The sequence below is a fragment of the Mustelus asterias genome, chromosome 2, assembly GCF_964213995.1.
Source record: "Mustelus asterias chromosome 2, sMusAst1.hap1.1, whole genome shotgun sequence".
Lineage (NCBI taxonomy): Eukaryota > Metazoa > Chordata > Chondrichthyes > Carcharhiniformes > Triakidae > Mustelus > Mustelus asterias.
In genome coordinates this window covers 67,194,074-67,212,336 of record NC_135802.1, presented here as the reverse complement: position 1 = coordinate 67,212,336, position 18,263 = coordinate 67,194,074, and the positions used below count along the sequence as shown (strand labels likewise).

Genomic DNA, 18,263 nt, shown 5'->3' with positions numbered 1-18,263 from the left:
TTTACAAAGACCTCATAGGTAAGAGCTGGATGCACCTTATTACAACATTATATTTTCAGTCCTATTTATTCACCATTACCAACAGGACATCACCCTTCAGGGATGCTGCAACTTTAACTGACTATGTTGCTCCTATAAAATTGTTAGAATGAAAATGATATAAAACACGTGTATGAAAAGCATCCAAGGCAGAAGTAAGATTACTGATTTGCGGATAGGAAGAGAAACATCAAAGCAAAATTAGCCAAAATATTCTGTTTCTGCTGGTTTTTGATTTTGATGCAGCTGAATACTTTGTTTGTCTTTCTATTTCACATTTCCAGTGTATAAGATTGTTCTCTTTATGGATAAGTCTAATTTCTTTCTCCCACGTTGTGTTTGGTTACATCCAAAAGCAAGTACCTTTTTTACGAAAAGCTTACCTGTACTGCCCAGAGGTAGTCTAATCGTAACTTTAGGTCCAATTGTCTGGAGTGAAGACCAAGTGCACAAGAGAAAAGTAGGATTGCCAAGATAGATTCATATCCCCGTATATAAAATGAGCCACGTCTTCAGAAATGAACAGAACAATAAAGATACATTTATTAAAACTGTTCAGCATTATCTATTCACCAAGTAATATATGCAAGAGTTAGAAATAATGAATTAAGTATCTGTGGTTAGAACAAATCAAAGTGCTCCTTTTGCTGACTACATATCTGTAAAATGTACAAAAAATAAGCAAATTCTTGCACTCGCTTTATGGATTATTCTGGAAATTGCACTCAGTGATGTTATAAGGCTTAATTTTAAACAAGGTTGTGTGACTACACAGAACAGCTAAGGGTCCTATATATTAGTGAACAACATCCTGTTTCTCTTTTCTCTTCAACTTTAATAGTGTGGTTCTTCTACTTGTCCCACTATAGCTTTGTATGGCACAGTACATACAAAAGAAAATATTTCTGTCTTTTTAATAATTACTTATAACATAATCTCATCTTTGCCATGCAAACCTAACTTAGCCACACTGATTTATAATTTATAATATTGATAAATATATCATCAGGCTTTAAATGTAATAGACACCTACATTGATAGTATCTTGAAATAATTAAATGCTTACCCCATTGCTCTTCTGTATCCACTAATCTCAAAAACTACTATATACAAAATAGTGACGATGAGGAGCAGGATCATTTTTGGTAATGACGATATGCGCAGGAATATTGCAAGACTGAGTGTTCCAACAACACAGGCAAGAAAAGCATAATGGGCTGCATCACAGGGCATTTCAATCATTGTTTTATTGAGCCCATCAGCGGCAATAATAACAATGGAGCTGCTTGAGTTGGTAGTCCATAGCCAAGGCATGCATCCAACCTGTGCAAAACACAACAACGTAACAAGTGTTGTCACTTTCTCCTTCAAATAAATCCTTAGAAAATCCAATGCTACAGTTCTATAATAAAAATTGACTGTGCCTATTTTATCTTGATACATTATAATCTGTAAGAAATTGAACGTTTGAAGCAATGGGACTCCTATGTGCTTACTTTTTAATTACTGGCTTGTACCAACTGTTCTTGTAATCCATTATTGACTGATAAGGTGAATTAAAAAACTTACAAAAGTTTTACTGTTTTTACAGTGAAGGAAACAAGCATGACCCTAAATATCTCAAAATTCCACTATTGGTAGATTAGCATAACCCAGTAAGAAGTCTGACGAAGAGTCATCCAGACTCAAAACGTTGGCTCTATTCTCTCTCCTCAGATGCTGTTAGACCTGCTGAGATTTCACAGCATTTTCTGTTTATGTTTCAGATTCCAGCATCCGCAGTAATTTGCTTTCATTTCAGAAGTCATTATGATTGGACATGAAAAAAGGTTTTATGCAGTGAGTGGTTAGAATCTGGAAATTCACTGTCTCAGAGTGAGGCAGAAGCAGGTTCAAATAGGACTATCAAAAGGTAATTGAATAATTACCTGAAGAGAAAAAAATGGAGGGCTATGAAGAAAAGGCAGGGGAATGGGATTAGCTGAGTAATTCTTATAGAGAGATGGTATGGATATGAATGATCGAATGTCCTCCTTCTGTGCTGTAACTATTTGATGAATTAGTGAATTATAAAGTTGAGGAGTGGATATAGGCTCCTTTGTAAATATCTCCAGTTGATAAGGAGGATGTGCAGGATATTCTGGAGGGTCTGAAAATAGATAAATCCCCTGGTCCGGATGGGATTTATCCAAGGATTCTCTGGGAGGCAAGAGAAGTGATTGCAGAGCCTCTGGCTCTGATCTTCAGGTCGTCGTTGGCCTCTGGTATAGTACCAGAAGATTGGAGGTTAGCGAATGTTGTCCCATTGTTTAAGAAGGGGAACAGAGACTTCCCCGGGAATTATAGACCGGTGAGTCTCACTTCTGTTGTCGGCAAGATGTTGGAAAAAATTATAAGGGATAGGATTTATAGTTATTTGGAGAGTAATGAATTGATAGGTGATAGTCAGCATGGTTTTGTGGCAGGTAGGTCGTGCCTTACTAACCTTATTGAGTTTTTTGAGAAAGTGACCAAGGAGGTGGATGGGGGCAAGGCAGTGGACGTGGTATATATGGATTTTAGTAAGGCGTTTGATAAGGTTCACCATGGTAGGCTTCTGCAGAAAATGCAGATGTATGGGATTGGGGGTGATCTAGGAAATTGGATCAGGAATTGGCTAGCGGATAGGAAACAGAGGGTGGTGGTTGATAGTAAATATTCATCATGGAGTGCGGTTACAAGTGGTGTACCTCAGGGATCTGTTTTGGGGCCACTGCTGTTTGTAATATTTATTAATGATCTGGATGAGGGTATAGTTGGGTGGATTAGCAAATTTGCTGATGACACCAAAGTCGGTGGTGTGGTAGACAGTGAGGAAGGGTGTCGTAGTTTGCAGGAAGACTTAGACAGGTTGCAAAGTTGGGCCGAGAGGTGGCGGATGGAGTTTAATGCGGAGAAGTGTGAGGTAATTCACTTTGGTAGGAATAACAGATGTGTTGAGTATAGGGCTAACGGGAGGACTTTGAATAGTGTGGAGGAGCAGAGGGATCTAGGTGTATGTGTGCATAGATCCCTGAAAGTTGGGAATCAAGTAGATAAGGTTGTTAAGAAGGCATATGGTGTCTTGGCGTTTATTGGTAGGGGGATTGAATTTAGGAGTCGTAGCGTTATGTTGCAACTGTACACAACTCTGGTGCGGCCGCACTTGGAGTACTGTGTGCAGTTCTGGTCCCCACATTACAGGAAGGATGTGGAGGCTTTGGAGAGGGTGCAGAGGAGGTTTACCAGGATGTTGCCTGGTATGGAGGGGAGATCCTATGAGGAGAGGCTGAGGGATTTGGGATTGTTTTCGCTGGAAAGGCGGCGGCTAAGAGGGGATCTTATTGAAACATATAAGATGATTAGAGGTTTAGATAGGGTGGATAGTGATAGCCTTTTTCCTCTGATGGAGAAATCCAGCACGAGGGGGCATGGCTTTAAATTGAGGGGGGGTAGTTATAGAACCGATGTCAGGGGTAGGTTCTTTACCCAGAGGGTGGTGAGGGATTGGAATGCCCTGCCAGCATCAGTAGTAAATGCGCCTAGTTTGGGGGCGTTTAAGAGATCCGTAGATAGGTTCATGGACGAAAAGAAATTGGTTTAGGTTGGAGGGTCACAGTTTTTTTTTAACTGGTCGGTGCAACATCGTGGGCCGAAGGGCCTGTTCTGCGCTGTAATGTTCTATGTTCTATGTTCTATGTTAATAAATATTTACATTTCTTTATGCATTATCTTATTGTTTCAAAACACTTCACAAAATGTACTATTTTTTGAAATAACGACTGTCATTTTGTAAGAAAATTGCATTACTTTTGTTCCTGAAATGTCCCACAAACATCTGTGATCTAGCTGTTTTCCTAGTTAAGGAAGAAATGTTGGTCAGGACACTTCTCTTCAAATACTGTGCATCTTCAAATACTGTCTTGGCACCTGAATAGGGAAGCAGCACCTTAATTTAATGTCTTATCCAGAGGACATTGTGGGAAAAGAGCTGCTAGAACAGCAATGTCACTCCCACTTTCTCTCCTAACTTTCCCTTCTTAAGAAACTTAAAAATTGAGAAATCCTCAAATGTAAGTTCTGTTGTAAACAAATAGCAAATATAAAAATAGATTGAGCACGTGAAAGCATTGTGAGAAAGGACAATTGTAAAACATGGAAGTTAATAATATATGAGAATAGTTATTAAAGTCTGATTAATGGGACAGCGTATCAAGTTCAGAGTGCTGTATATCATTCTAATCCATCCGAATATCGCTGGTCTTTTGTTAACCTAGAGCAGTGATGGCAGGAGAAATTTCCGTGATATCGGTTTATAAGTCCTCTGAGATGGTGTCACCCTGTGCCCCCAAAGGGTAACGGCCACAAAAGTGATCACTGAGTCTGTACATTTCTCGGAGTGTAATGAGAATCCACTTCACTGGTAGTGGTGATGCAACTTCAGGATTCTGGAGACACAGACTCATTGTTGTGTTTCATTCCTGTTAACATTGGCTCTCCTGGAGAACTTCATTATTATTTATGCTTTGCTTGTTAGTACTCAGTGTAAAGATTCACACATGTGTGGGAATATTATCCTGGAACCTGATTCTGTCATCACATGATATCCATACAAGTCCAGATCTATTCTTTTCCTAATGTTCTGGCCAATATTCTTCCCTCATGTACTCAACATTTCGAATAAGAATATTGAGAAGGAGAAATGCTGCCTGATGTTCTCTTTCTTTAATTTAAAGGCACTGGACCTACTTTTACAACTGCCCTGACTGAAATTAGTAAATTTAATTCTGAGACCAGGGATTGAACCTATGCCCTTATGATTCTGCATGTTTTGAGGTGCTGCGGTAGAGTCCCATCGATGGATAATTAAATAGCATCATAAAAACAGCTCATTGCTCGAAATCTATTGTAGCAAGTCTAAAATGACCAAATGTAAAGTTGCTCAGTTAAGAACAGGATTTGCTTTCAATGTCAAAAGCCAATCCATACTCTGTTCATGCCATTTTTACCGCAGACATTCATTTGATATAATTAAAATAGCTTGACAATTGCTTACCACACATCCCTGGGCCACTGAATAAGTTAAGATTACGATGAAGACGCAGATAATGGTTCGAATTTGTATTGTCAGGCACCCTGGAAAACACTAAAGAGGTAATCAATTATATTTCACTAAATGATACTCAGAATACATTGCAAATGGAATATTCCTACTTTGATCTTGTGTTTGTCAAATTTCACTTGTCGTAAATGCAAACTTTTCTGCTACCTTTTAAGAACATGGCACAAAATAAGCCGTAATCTGTGATCATTCACTTCCAGCACAGTTGGGGAAGTACTGATAGAAAATAGAGCCTAGAATGTACTGGTCATGATCCTCTCACCTACACCGTCTTCAAGTGTGATTCCCTGGTGAAAACACAAAGATCAGTCCTAAAGACAAAGGAAGCTAAATATTTCAACGAGGAGAAAAGCTTCAGAAGCTTCAAAATGTATCACTGTATTTGACATTTGAAATCAAACTTTCTCAATGAGAAACAGGACTCGAATTAATCTTGGGATGTAATGGGCATGAAGGGTGGGATTTTCCAGCCGGTGCCACCAGCGGAATCTGCTGGTCCTGTCAACAGCGCCCCCCCTGCCATGGGTTCCCTGGTGGTTGAGGGTGAGAACAATGGGAAGCCCCATTGACAGTGGTGGTGCCGGATAATCCTGCTGCCAGCCAATGGCGGGCTGCCGCCACTGCCGCAAAACACACCGCAGACGGTGGAAAATCCTGTCTGAAGGAACAGGCCAGTTACACGTGCTGCTGGCACTTCACAGCAGAATAAAATATTGCCCAGTACCTGATATAATAATTCTATCTTTGAAAGACAGTGGGTGAAATTTTTCCTATTCACTAGGTGTTTTGGCCAGGAAAAGTGGTGAGTAGCTCGCCAACTCCACTGACAGCTTCTCCTGTCATCTTTTTCAAAACTTGAATAAACTGCTAGAGACAGATCCCACGCCAGAGAATAAAATCCCTACAATGCAGAAGGCGGCTATTTGGCCCATCGAGTCTGCACCGATCACAATCCCACCCAGGCCCTATTCCTGTAACCTCACAAAGTTACCTTGCTAATTCTCCTGACACTAGGGTCAATATAGCCTGGCCAATGCACCTAACCTGCACATGTTTGGAGTGTGGGAGGAAACCAGAGTACCCGGAGGAAACCCACGCAGGCACAGGGAGAATATGCAAACTTCACACAGACAGTGACCCGAGGCCGGAATTGAACCCGGGTCCCTAGCCCTGTGAGGCAGCAGTGCTAACCACTGTGCCACCAGCACACTAACGGGGCAGACTCTAAAAATTCCCACCCCACCAGCAACACAGCCTTCCAGAGATTGGAGCACCCTGATCTAACAGAAATAAAAATAAAAACAAGGATCACTCCATGGATGCAGTAACTCTCCCACCCACGCACACGGAGGAGCCCCCCCTAACACAGAGATCTTCCCCATGGACCTTCGCAAAGGAAGTCCCAGTGACATTGCCAACTGACACTGCTCCGGCACTGCCACCTGTGAATGTGATGGGATGATACAGCGGGGGAAGCCGGATAGTCATATTAAAATGTATTTAAATGGGGTTCCTGTCATTGCATGGCAGGAACCCCGTTACGTTACTGGTAGGGGTAGGGACACTCACGGCAAGAATTCTCGTTGGTGTAAATCTCATTTTTCGGCTCTCATGAGATTTTGGGTCCTTGTTGCCATTTACGCCTGTAGCAAATGGGGGTGAAAAACGCTGCCAGTATATGCTCTGGCTCACCATGACCAACAGACAATAAATCTATTAATCCACATTAATTAGGGACATTCCCAGTCAAGCCAATAAATGAATTGTACCCACATGTAGGCCTCTGCTGGACCAACACACTGGATTCAACATAACCAAACTATTTACATGAGTTGGCTAAGTTTTAAATGTACAGGTGGTACTAATTGTAGAATAAAGTGTTATCAGGAGCACCTGGTAACTACTGATGTAACTATGATGCCAAGTCAAATGACTACATGACAGATCTGGTGGGAAGTAGAGATACAACTTTGTGTAGAGTTATTGAGATTACACAGATCTATAAGTAAGCAAGAATAGCTTTTGCGAATAACAAGCTATGGTAGCATTCTCAGGGGAACAGGCAAACTCTAAAAAAAGCCCTTCTAGACCCCAAACCTAAGATATAGGTGCAAGGGGGAGCAGTTCAGCAACACTTAAAGGGCTCTTATACTTAAAGAGGTGCTATACAGCTTTTTGGTAGATGATGACTGTTGTGTAAGGAGGTTTTTTAGGAGCTGCAGGAACTGTCAGTTTCACAGAAGATTGCTGCATGAGATAGCACTCAAGCAAGTAACCAATTCAGAGGCATTGAGATCCTTTCGAGCAGAATAACTGTGCAGCAAGCATGACTTAGCAACAAATACAACAACAACAAAACAACTTGTATTGATATAGAGCCTTTGATGCAATAAAATGTCCCAAGGTGCTTCTTATGAAACAAAATATGGCACTGAGGCACATTAGAAGATATTATGGCAGATCACCAAAAACCTGGTCAAAGAAGTAGGTTTTAAGGAGTGTCTGAAAGGAGGAAAGGGGGAAGAGAGCTGGAGAGGTTTCTGGAGGGAATTCAAGAGCTTAGGGCCTTGATAACTGAGGGCAGAGCCGTCAATGGTAGAGTGAGTGAAGATAGAATCATAGAAACCCTACAGTGCAGAAGGAGGCCATTCGGCCCATCAAGTCTGCACCGACCACAATCCCACCCAGGCCCTACCCCCACATATTTACCTGCTAATCCCTCTAACCTACGCATCTCAGGACTCTAAGGGGCAATTTTTAACCTGGCCAATCAACCTAACCCGCACATCTTTGGACTGTGGGAGGAAACCGGAGCACCCGGAGGAAACCCACGCAGACACGAGGAGAATGTGCAAACTCCACACAGACAGCAACCCGAGCCGGGAATTGAACCCGGGACCCTGGAGCTGTGAAGCAGCAGTGCTAACCACTGTGCTACCGTGCCGCCCCTTTCGATTCCACATCGATAAATCACTAATTAAATAGACAAAAATGTGCTCAGTAATTGGGAAGGATACCAATGTCAGCTTCAGTAAACAGGGTCCACTGCAAGGAAATGAATGTTTGCCCTATCCATGCACTATGTACTCAGCACAGAGAGCAAGAGCCCAGCAGCTCTGCAGTCTGGAAAACACAGCTTTCACTAATATCAGTAAATGTGCAGCTCCAATTTGTTGAGTGAGCAAGACCAAGGCTTTCTTCCACTGGCAAAACAAATTCACTCACTCAAAGGCTTATTTAATGTTTTTAATTCTAGGAGTAATGGGGGCTAAGCTCATGGCAATACTTTGTCTTCACTACTGCCATGTCCCTAGTACATGAAAGAGATCATCAATCGTTTAAGTCAAACCTTACATTTTTGCTTATTTAGAAAATGGACTTTGCTGAATCAAAAGATGGCTGCTACAGGTCGCATGATTCACGGATTTTCTACAGTTTCTGAAAATTTCTAACAGCAGTTACAAGACAAAAGCTCAACCCTCATCCTTATGGAATCTCACACCTTTCATTGTGTGGACACATTACTTCAGTTACGAGGATAAATCGGAGAGGTTGGGACTATTCTCCTCGGAGAGAACAGGGCTGAGAGGAGATTTTATAGAAGTGTTCAAAATCATGAGGAGCTGGACAGAGTAGCCAGGGAGAAATGGTTCCTATTTGTAAAAGGATCAAGACTGAGAGGGCATAGATTTAAAGTAATTTGCTAAAGAAGCAAATGTGATGTGAGAAAAAACAGAAATTGCTAAGCAGATTATGGATATGTGTAGGGGTCACAGGGTAGTTGTCATGGGGGACTTTAACTTTCCAAATATTGATTGGAACCTTTGTAGGTCAAATAGTTCGGATGGGGCAGTTTTTGTGCAGTGTGTGCAGGAGGGTTTCCTGACACAATATGTGGCTAGGCCAACAAGAGGTGAGGCCACATTGGATTTGGTACTGGGAAATGAACCGGGCCGTTAGATTTGGTTGTGGGAGAGCACTTTGGAGATAGTGACCACAATTCGGTGTCTTTTGTTATTGCAATGGAGAGGGATAGGGCCGTACGGCAGGGCAAGGTTTACAATTGGGGGAGAGGTAATTATGATGCGATTAGGCAAGAATTAGGGGGCATAAGTTGGGAACAGAAACTGTCAGGAAAAGGAACTAATGAAAAGTGGAACTTTTTCAAGGAACAAATACTGGATGTCCTTGATAGGTATGTCCCTGTCAGGCAGGGAGGAAATGGCCGAGTGAGGGAACCATGGTTCACGAAAGAGGTGGAATGTCTTGTGAAAAGGAAGAGGGAAGCTTATGTAGGGATGAGGAAACAAGGTTCAGATGGCTCGATTGAGGGTTACAAGTTAGCAAGGAATGAGCTGAAAAAGGGGCTGAGGAGAGCTAGGAGGGGACACGAGAAGTCCTTGGTGGGTCGGAACAAGGAAAACCCCGAGGCTTTTTACTCTTATGTGAGGAATAAAAGAATGACCAGGGTGAGGTTAGGGCCGGTCAAGGACAGTAGTGGGAACTTGTGTATGGAGTCAGTAGAGATAGGCGAGGTGATGAATGAATACTTTTCTTCAGTGTTCACCAAGGAGAGGGGCCATGTTTTTGAGGAAGAGAAGGTGTTACAGGCTAATAGGCTGGAGGAAATAGATGTTCGGAGGGAGGATGTCCTGGCAGTTTTGAATAAACTGAAGGTCGATAAGTCCCCTGGGCCTGATGAAATGTATCCTAGGATTCTTTGGGAGGCAAGGGATGAGATTGCAGAGCCTTTGGCTTTGATCTTTGGGTCCTCGCTGTCCACGGGCATGGTGCCAGAGGACTGGAGAATGGCGAATGTTGTTCCTCTGTTTAAGAAAGGGAATAGAAATGACCCTGGTAATTATAGACCGGTTAGTCCTACTTCGGTGGTTGGTAAATTGATGGAAAAGGTCCTTAGAGATGGGATTTACGATGATTTAGAAAGATGCAGATTAATCCGGGATAGTCAGCATGGATTCGTGAAGAGCAAGTCGTGCCTCACAAATTTGATAGAATGTTTTGAGGAGGTAACTAAGTGTGTTGATGAAGGTAGGGCAGTTGATGTCATATACATGGATTTTAGTAAGGCGTTTGATAAGGTCCCCCATGGTCGGCTTATGATGAAAGTAAGGAGGTGTGGGATAGAGGGAAAGTTGGCCGATTGGATAGGTAACTGGCTGTCTGATCGAAGACAGAGGGTGGTGGTGGATGGAAAATTTTCGGATTGGAGGCAGGTTGCTAGCAGAGTGCTGCAGGGATCAGTGCTTGGTCCTCTGCTCTTTGTGATTTTTATTAATGACTTAGAGGAGGGGCTGAAGGGTGGATCAGTAAATTTGCTGATGACACCAAAATTGGTGGAGTAGTGGATGAGGCGGAGGGCTGTTGTAGGCTGCAAAGAGACATAGATAGGATGCAAAGCTGGGCTGAAAAATGGCAAATGGAGTTTAACCCTGATAAATGTGAGGTGATTCATTTTGGTAGGACTAATTTAAATGTGGATTACAGGGTCAAAGGTAGGGTTCTGAAGACTGTGGAGGAACAGAGAGATCTTGGTGTTCATATCCACAGATCTCTAAAGGTTGCCACTCAAGTGGATAGAGCTGTGAAGAAGGCCTATAGTGTGTTAGCTTTTATTAACAGGGGGTTGGAGTTAAAGAGACGTGGGGTTATGCTGCAACTGTACAGGACCTTGGTGAGACCACATTTGGAATATTGTGTGCAGTTCTGGTCACCTCACTATAAGAAGGATGTGGAAGCGCTGGAAAGAGTGCAGAGGAGATTTACCAGGATGCTGCCTGGTTTGGAGTGTCGGTCTTATGAGGAAAGGTTGAGGGAGCTAGGGCTGTTCTCTCTGGAGCGGAGGAGGCTGAGGGGAGACTTAATTGAGGTTTATAAAATGATGAAGGGGATAGATAGAGTGAACGTTCAAAGACTATTTCCTCGGGTGGATGGAGCTATTACAAGGGGGCATAACTATAGGGTTCGTGGTGGGAGATACAGGAAGGATATCAGAGGTAGGTTCTTTACGCAGAGAGTGATTGGGGTGTGGAATGGACTGCCTGCAGTGATAGTGGAGTCAGACACTTTAGGAACATTTAAGCGGTTATTGGATAGGCACATGGAGCACACCAGGATGATAGGGAGTGGGATAGCTTGATCTTGGTTTCAGATAAAGCTCGGCACAACATCGTGGGCCGTAGGGCCTGTTCTGTGCTGTACTGTTCTATGTTCTATCTATGTTCTCGAATGAGTGGTTCACATCTGGAATGCACTGCCTGGAAGTGTGGTGGAGGTAGGTACCATCGAGGTATTCAAAAGGGCATTAGAAGATTACTTGAATAGAAACAATTTGCAGGGATACAGGTCTTTGTATATCAACCTCATCTCACTGCGCCACCATCAACTTTAAAGGAATTTTGTAACTTCTGCTTCAGCCAACTGAACCTGTCTGAAATGTAACTCCTCTACGAGGGAGCCTTCACTGGACTCTGACTTGCTGGGCTCTGGCAATCACAGGAACTGATATCCATATCTGTGGTTTCACTTAGTTTGAGTTATTCATAATTGTAAAAACTAATCTCTTTTATCTTTTTGTGCTTGTGTGCGTGCGTGTGCGTGCGTGCATGCGTGTGTGTAAAGCTGCAATTATTACTTGGGTCTGTATTTGTGAATAAACTATACTTTTGATTTAATCTTAAAGAGAGCTTGCTATCAGTCACTTTTAAAATTGACCTCACAAACACTGTGTTTATGAGTCTATTTCAAAAATTAAAATCCCTCTGCTGATGGACAGATGGCAAGAAAATAAAAGAGTACAAGTTTGCCTCTCTCCCCGTCCATAACACGACTAATGTCATGGGCATCTGCTTTATTTTGTGGGAGTGGACTAGCCCATAACCTTCAAAAAAGAACTGGCATCAGAAGTGAACGGTAGACCCATGGATGAATGAGATGAAGGTCATTGAAAGCTTTGCCCAAGTGGTCCCTTCAAATTGGTTTGAGTGATGGGTTATAGCAAAACAATCATTAATATCAGCAGCCACATCTGCCTCCCGACTTGTAAGGTGATGCATTGCCTTTACACTGTATGTGGAACTAATAACTCCATACCTAATACTAACACATCCTCCTTTTCTCTCTGTGTAAAGGTCATCCTTAATGAGAAAGCTGTTGCAAGGGTGGAGAAGCAATCAGACCCATCAGGTGTGCGCCCATCCAGCACTGCAGTGTCAGAAGAATGAGCAAATACTATGCCTCATTTAAGGAAATCACAGGTAAGGTAATGATGAAACAGCATCCGGCACCTTAAGAGTTTCTGAGTTATTAGAAGTAGTAAGTATGGTAGCATCGTGATTACATTATTGGACTATGATTTCAAATTCTACCATCACATCAGGGAATTTAAATACAATTAATTAGATAATGCTGGAATAAGAAGCTGGTCATGAAACTAAAAAAACCATCTGGTTCGATAACATCTTTAGAAAATCTTAATACATCTTTTACCTTTACCTGATCCCACCTGTATGTATGTGACTCCAGACTGACAACAATGTGGTCAACTCAATCTGCCCTCTGAAACAGCCCAGCAAAAACCACTCAGCTTGTTTTGAAGACGGGAGCTTACCACTACCTCCTCGAGTGCCAGAGACCTTCACATCATGTAAATGGGTTGTTTTAAAAAGTGCCCTGAGGTATCAAACTAAGACAATTCAGTGAACCACACTGTAATGATGCAAAATGGCTGCCTTTTCCCTACCAGCAATTGCAGCAGCACTGAAGAAAGACTACAGGTTCTAACAGTGCCACGATGCCACCAGAGATATAATGAAGGTGTGCTAAGATTTGACCTAGACGCAGGAGGAGTTGAACTGGTAAGTAAGAGTTTGCTTTCACAGCAGCAGACTCATTACAGAGAAAAATCAGAATTTTGGAATTTAAATAAAGTTTTCAATGACAGTGATCTAAATGGGTTTGCTTGGTTTAAATAATTCTTGCCATCACAGAATAGATCATAGATTCCCTACAGTGCAGAAGGAGGGCATTCGGCCCATCGAGTCTGCACCGACAACAATCCCACCTCAGACCCTATCCCCACAACCCCACATATTTACTCCACTAATCCCTCTAACCTACACATCCCGGGACACTCAGGTTTGTTGGCCATGCTAAATTGCCCCTAACTGGCACATCTTTGGACTGTGGGAAGAAACCGGAGCACCCGGAGGAAACCCACGCTGGCATGGGAAGAACATGCAAACTCCACACAGACAGTCATCCAAGCCGGGAGTTGAACCCAGGTGCCAGGAACTGTGAGGCAGCAGTGCTAACCCACTGTGCCACCATGCCATCCCATATACTTCCCCTCCCAAATCTTTACTTTGGGCCTGATTTTACCATCATGTTGCACCCATTTTTGGGCGCACAAATTTGGTAAAGTCGGGCGTGAGGCGAGTAGCGTGATCTGTGCCTGCCTCCACGCTGGTTCCCCCTTTACCAAGGCCCGAAAATGGCCACGATCAGGACCACACCCGAAACAGGCGCGATGGACATTTAAATGTATTTGCATGCATTTAAATTGACTTAATGGGCTGCACGTCCAACCTTACCGGCACTTCCCCCTTTACCACCATGTTCGCCCATCCAGAATCGGTGCGAAACAGACATGCTCCACAAAAGTCCGATTCGGATGTTCCAGTTAGTGAGGAGGTAAGTGCCGAGTGTCCGATGGCTCTCGGCTTGAGATCGGTGGGGGGGAATCTGCTGCCACTCTGCCTGAGATCAGTGAGGGGGAAGTGGGGGTCCGCTGCCACTCTGCCTGAGATCAGTGAGGGGGAAGAGGGGGTCCGTTGCCACTCTGCCTGAGATCAGTGAGGGGGAAGGGGAGGTCCGTTGCCACTCTGCCTGAGATCAGTGAGGGGGAAGGGGAGGGTCCGCTGCCACTCTGCCTGAGATCAGTGAGTGGGAAGAGAAGGGTCCGTTGCCACTCTGCCTGAGATCAGTGAGTGGGAAGGGGAGAGTCTGCTGCCACGCTGCCTGAGATCAGTGAGGGGTAAGGGGGGGATCTGCTGCCACTTTGCCTGAGATCAGTGAATGGGAACGGGGCGGGGGGGGGGTCTGCTGTCACTCTGCCTGAGATTAATGGGGGGGGGGGGGGGGAGAAGGGGATCCACTGTCACTCTGCCTGAGATCATTGGGGGTGGGGGAAGGGAGGTCCGCTGCCACTCTGCCTGAGATCAGTGGGGGGGAGGGGGGAGAAGGGCCCATGATCGGTCTGGGTGGCGGGGGGCGGGGGGGGATAAGGGGGTCAGTAATGTTGTGGGGGTGGTGCAATGTCTGTGGGGGTCAGGGGGAGGCATTATCCAGCCCGGGAGAGATGTGGCAGGGGAGCCGCATTCTATCATATATTTCTGCGTATGTGTACTTGGAGGCGTTGATTGGAGCTGCAGGATTTTGGGCGCGTTAAGCCCTGCCCACAGGCTTGTGCAGCGGGGCTGATATTTTTTCAGGCAGAGTGCGTATGGGGGCACCGGAGAATGGATCTAAAAGTCGGATCTGAAACATTCCCAATTTTAAGTCCTCCCAGCACTTAGAATCAAAATGGTAAAATAATGTTCTGTCATCTATTCTCAATTGTGTTCAGATGTGATTACGATTTTCTATCTCTCATCAATCCCTACCAGTCCAGTGGTCCATCTACTTCTTTTGAAAAATAAACCTGGAGTATATATGTTGTTGCCTCTACCCCAGTAAGATAAAATTACTGCTCTCCTGTCGGTCGCAACACGGTGACTTGCTTCTTTCTTTCCACCCAAATTGAGCAAATCTTTTTTCCTTTCGATCACAATCTCAAGTGAAGCAAACGCTCTTAAACTGAACTTCTATCACTGTGACATTTCCACGTGAGTCATGCGGAGTTGTCAGAGGTGATTGTCTCAACAAGATTTCTTAAGATGCCCGTGGTAACTTAGTACCGGAACTGACTGGCTGTAAAATCTCATGTGTCTGACAGTGCACAGCATAGAAACAGATTATTCAATCCAACAGGTCAAGTCAGAGTTTATGCTGCATGCAAGCACATTCCACCCCCAAACTCACCAACATATCATTCTGTTCCTTAATCTCTCATGGACCAATCTAACTTTCCTATAAATGTATCTATGCCATTCACCTCAAGTAATTCTGATGGTAACAAATTCTACATTCCAACCATGGACACGTTATAAAATCAATGTCATTGCAAAGAAAACGTCAGACTAAAATCAGTACTCCGCACTTTGAATATTCAATGAGCATATCTCCTACTGATGGAGGGTGCATTTGACTTCGACGAGAGCTACAACCATGCCAGAAGTGAGCTCTGGGCCACCTGAGCAATTCATAGAATCATAGAATCCCTACAGTGCAGAAGGAGGCCATTCAGCCCATCGAGTCTGCACCGACAATAATCCTACCCAGGCCCTATTCCCGTAATCCCACGTATTTATCCTGCTAATCCCTCTGACACGAAGGGGCAATTTACCATGGCTAATCTACTTAACCTGCATATCTTTGGACTGTGGGAGGAAACCCACGCAGACATGGGGAAAATGTGCAAACTCCGCACAGACAATCACCTGAGGCCAGAATTGAACCTGGGTCCCTGGCGCTGTGAGACAGCACAATTGTTGGATTTTAGGTCTCCTTTGAATGCAAGATGTGATTGCCAAATGGGTGCCCTGCAGCAACTCAGTTTTGGGAGGATGGGTATATCGGCTAGCTCCCAAACTGAGCTGTTAGGTGGGGTCTGGTATGGGGAATGGGTCCCAAAAGGGGTTAAACACAGACTATTAATGGGTCACAGTACTTTTGAGGAGTTAGAAGTAGCACTTGTGCCTCTTGTGGCCCCACAAAAGCTTCCCTATAAATTTCTTGGTTTTTTATTAAGCGTTCCCTAGTGTTTTGAGCCATAAGTGTTACAGACTATGTGCCCATTGTATTAGCACAAGGATGGAGCATGCAGGATACTGGCTCTGGCCACTTATATTTGAAAATTGCAAACAGACTCCTGCATCCAGTATTGGAGCTCAGTTAGCATTTTTAAATAGCCTCTTGCACTCAAGTCAATGCAGACAATGGATGACAAAAAATACCAAAGTTTTCCAGTCCCAGGAGCAACGTTGCTTACTTTGAGAAGCCAGAAAAAACTTAACCAAAAGATGCAAGTTTGAAAACCAAATCTTGATTCAACAAAACGTGTGATTTTTATGAAATTCTGTTACTGCTGGCATTGTCTTCCTGGGCAAAAATGATTCTCAGTTCAATTGTAAAAATATCCCAACCTCTTCCAGCTCTAAAGTACTCTCCACCAAGCTATGAACTAACAATGCACACCAATTTGGAATTCGAATCAGAAAACATGTTATTTGGATCATCTAACACCACTGAAGATGTGTAAAATAAAATCGCGTTTACCTGCACTCGAGTGACGTGGAGGTACATGATACAAGCAACCAGGAAACAAATACAGAATACCAGGAGTACAAGGACCACAGTGCTCCTAACAGAGAAACAGGAAAGGAAACAAGTACTTAGTTATGAACAAATTGCAGCCTTTTTAGATTAGAAAAAATGCAGTTACACTAAAGAAGTGTAGAGAATACTACTTACTGTGGTATTATGAGAAGATACAGAAGGCCAAATAAAGCAGCAAGTATCAATGAGAGGATGACTGCACTGGTGAAATATTCATCATGAAGTTGATGATACTGTGGGTGGAAGAATGAAAGAAAATCTTACTCCGAACTAAAAATAAATGACTGTGCATCCATCATGGGGGATTCAGGGGTCAGACAGATGAAACTTTAACAATTTGCTTATTTAGAAACTGGCTGAATTTAAACAAAAATGATTCACAATAAGACTCGAGCATAATTCTCCTTCAGATAGAGCTAAGAATTAATGTTGATATATTGGCCGAGCTTTTGCAATCAGCTGTAATCAAACAGCGCTCATCATTCATTGCATTTTCACTTTCCCACAGACCTCTGTGTGCTTTTATACAATAATTTGTGGTAATAATAAAAGCTAGCACAGCAAAGGGCCAACCACAGGGGATCTGGACTCTGTGAGAGCAGATCAAGCAACAGTGTGTCTCATACTGAAGACTCCTCATTGAGACATGGATGCAGGCTGCAAAATTATGCACTTGTACACCGCTATTTTACAACCTCGCTTGGGCGGTGCTCATAAAGTCCCGCCTGAGGCCAATGGAGAATTCCATTCTGTGAGCCTTGTCCGGGGAAGGCAAGGCGGTAAAGTTCTGGCCTGTTACAGTGTCCATAATTTTGGCACTCCAAGTGGCATTTTGATCCCAAAATGGAATTCATGTCACATGTGCACACTTTCAGTGCAGCCTGCATTAAACAACACCTTAGGAAAGGTATTAGTGCGGGTGTTAGAGGTGTGTGCTAGAAATATGCAGACATTGCAGATCTGTTAGCATGAAACATTGATTTGACATCAGTTCCGCCATTTCAAAATCACTGCTCCACCTACAGTCCTCTCTTAACATTGCATAGATGAACATGTATTCAGCAGCAGGGCGAACCTTCATTCCCAGTGCTATTTAAAGGGCTTACCAACTACTTGCAAGTTAGTTGCTGATAACCTTCCACTGGCTTTGAGTTTGTTGGAAGTGCTGGTGTTTTGAGGAGTTGCTGACAATTGAGGACATCTTCAGAGAGTGCTGAGGCACATGGAGAAGTCAATGGTTGTGACTGCAAGGTTCTTGTCAGACCATTTACTCTCAGTCATGGGTAATGCTATGGTTGTCATTTTCCTTGGGCTGTAACATGAGAGTGTGTGAGGTTCCTGGTTCAGTTGTAAAGATGTGACGTTTTAAGGTGAATTCACTGACCTTGACCACTCGTATGAGGTCATTAAACTTCTTGTGACCCTACAGCCTTATCTCCAGCATGACATTGTTTGCTATCACCTCTGTGGCTATCTGCTGATGTTTACTTCTAAGTGGTTTCCTGCTACCCCCACACCCACCCCCAACACTTTGTGGGACAAAGAACTCTCTTCCTGTCTGCCACAAGAG

At 43.5% G+C, this 18,263-nt stretch overlaps 1 protein-coding gene across 1 annotated transcript in view; it reads right to left on the bottom strand.

The window, feature by feature from the left end:
- Positions 1-18,263, bottom strand: part of LOC144508552 (adenylate cyclase type 1-like) — a 273,546-nt gene that overhangs the window by 51,070 nt on the left and 204,213 nt on the right. Inside the window, exons 10-14 of the mRNA XM_078236602.1 lie at positions 16,829-16,926; positions 16,634-16,718; positions 5,114-5,203; positions 1,106-1,362; positions 423-549 (exon numbers count right to left, since the gene is read on the bottom strand). Of these exons, the coding sequence (XP_078092728.1) occupies positions 423-549; positions 1,106-1,362; positions 5,114-5,203; positions 16,634-16,718; positions 16,829-16,926 (657 nt within the window). The remainder of the gene's footprint in view (positions 1-422; positions 550-1,105; positions 1,363-5,113; positions 5,204-16,633; positions 16,719-16,828; positions 16,927-18,263) is intronic.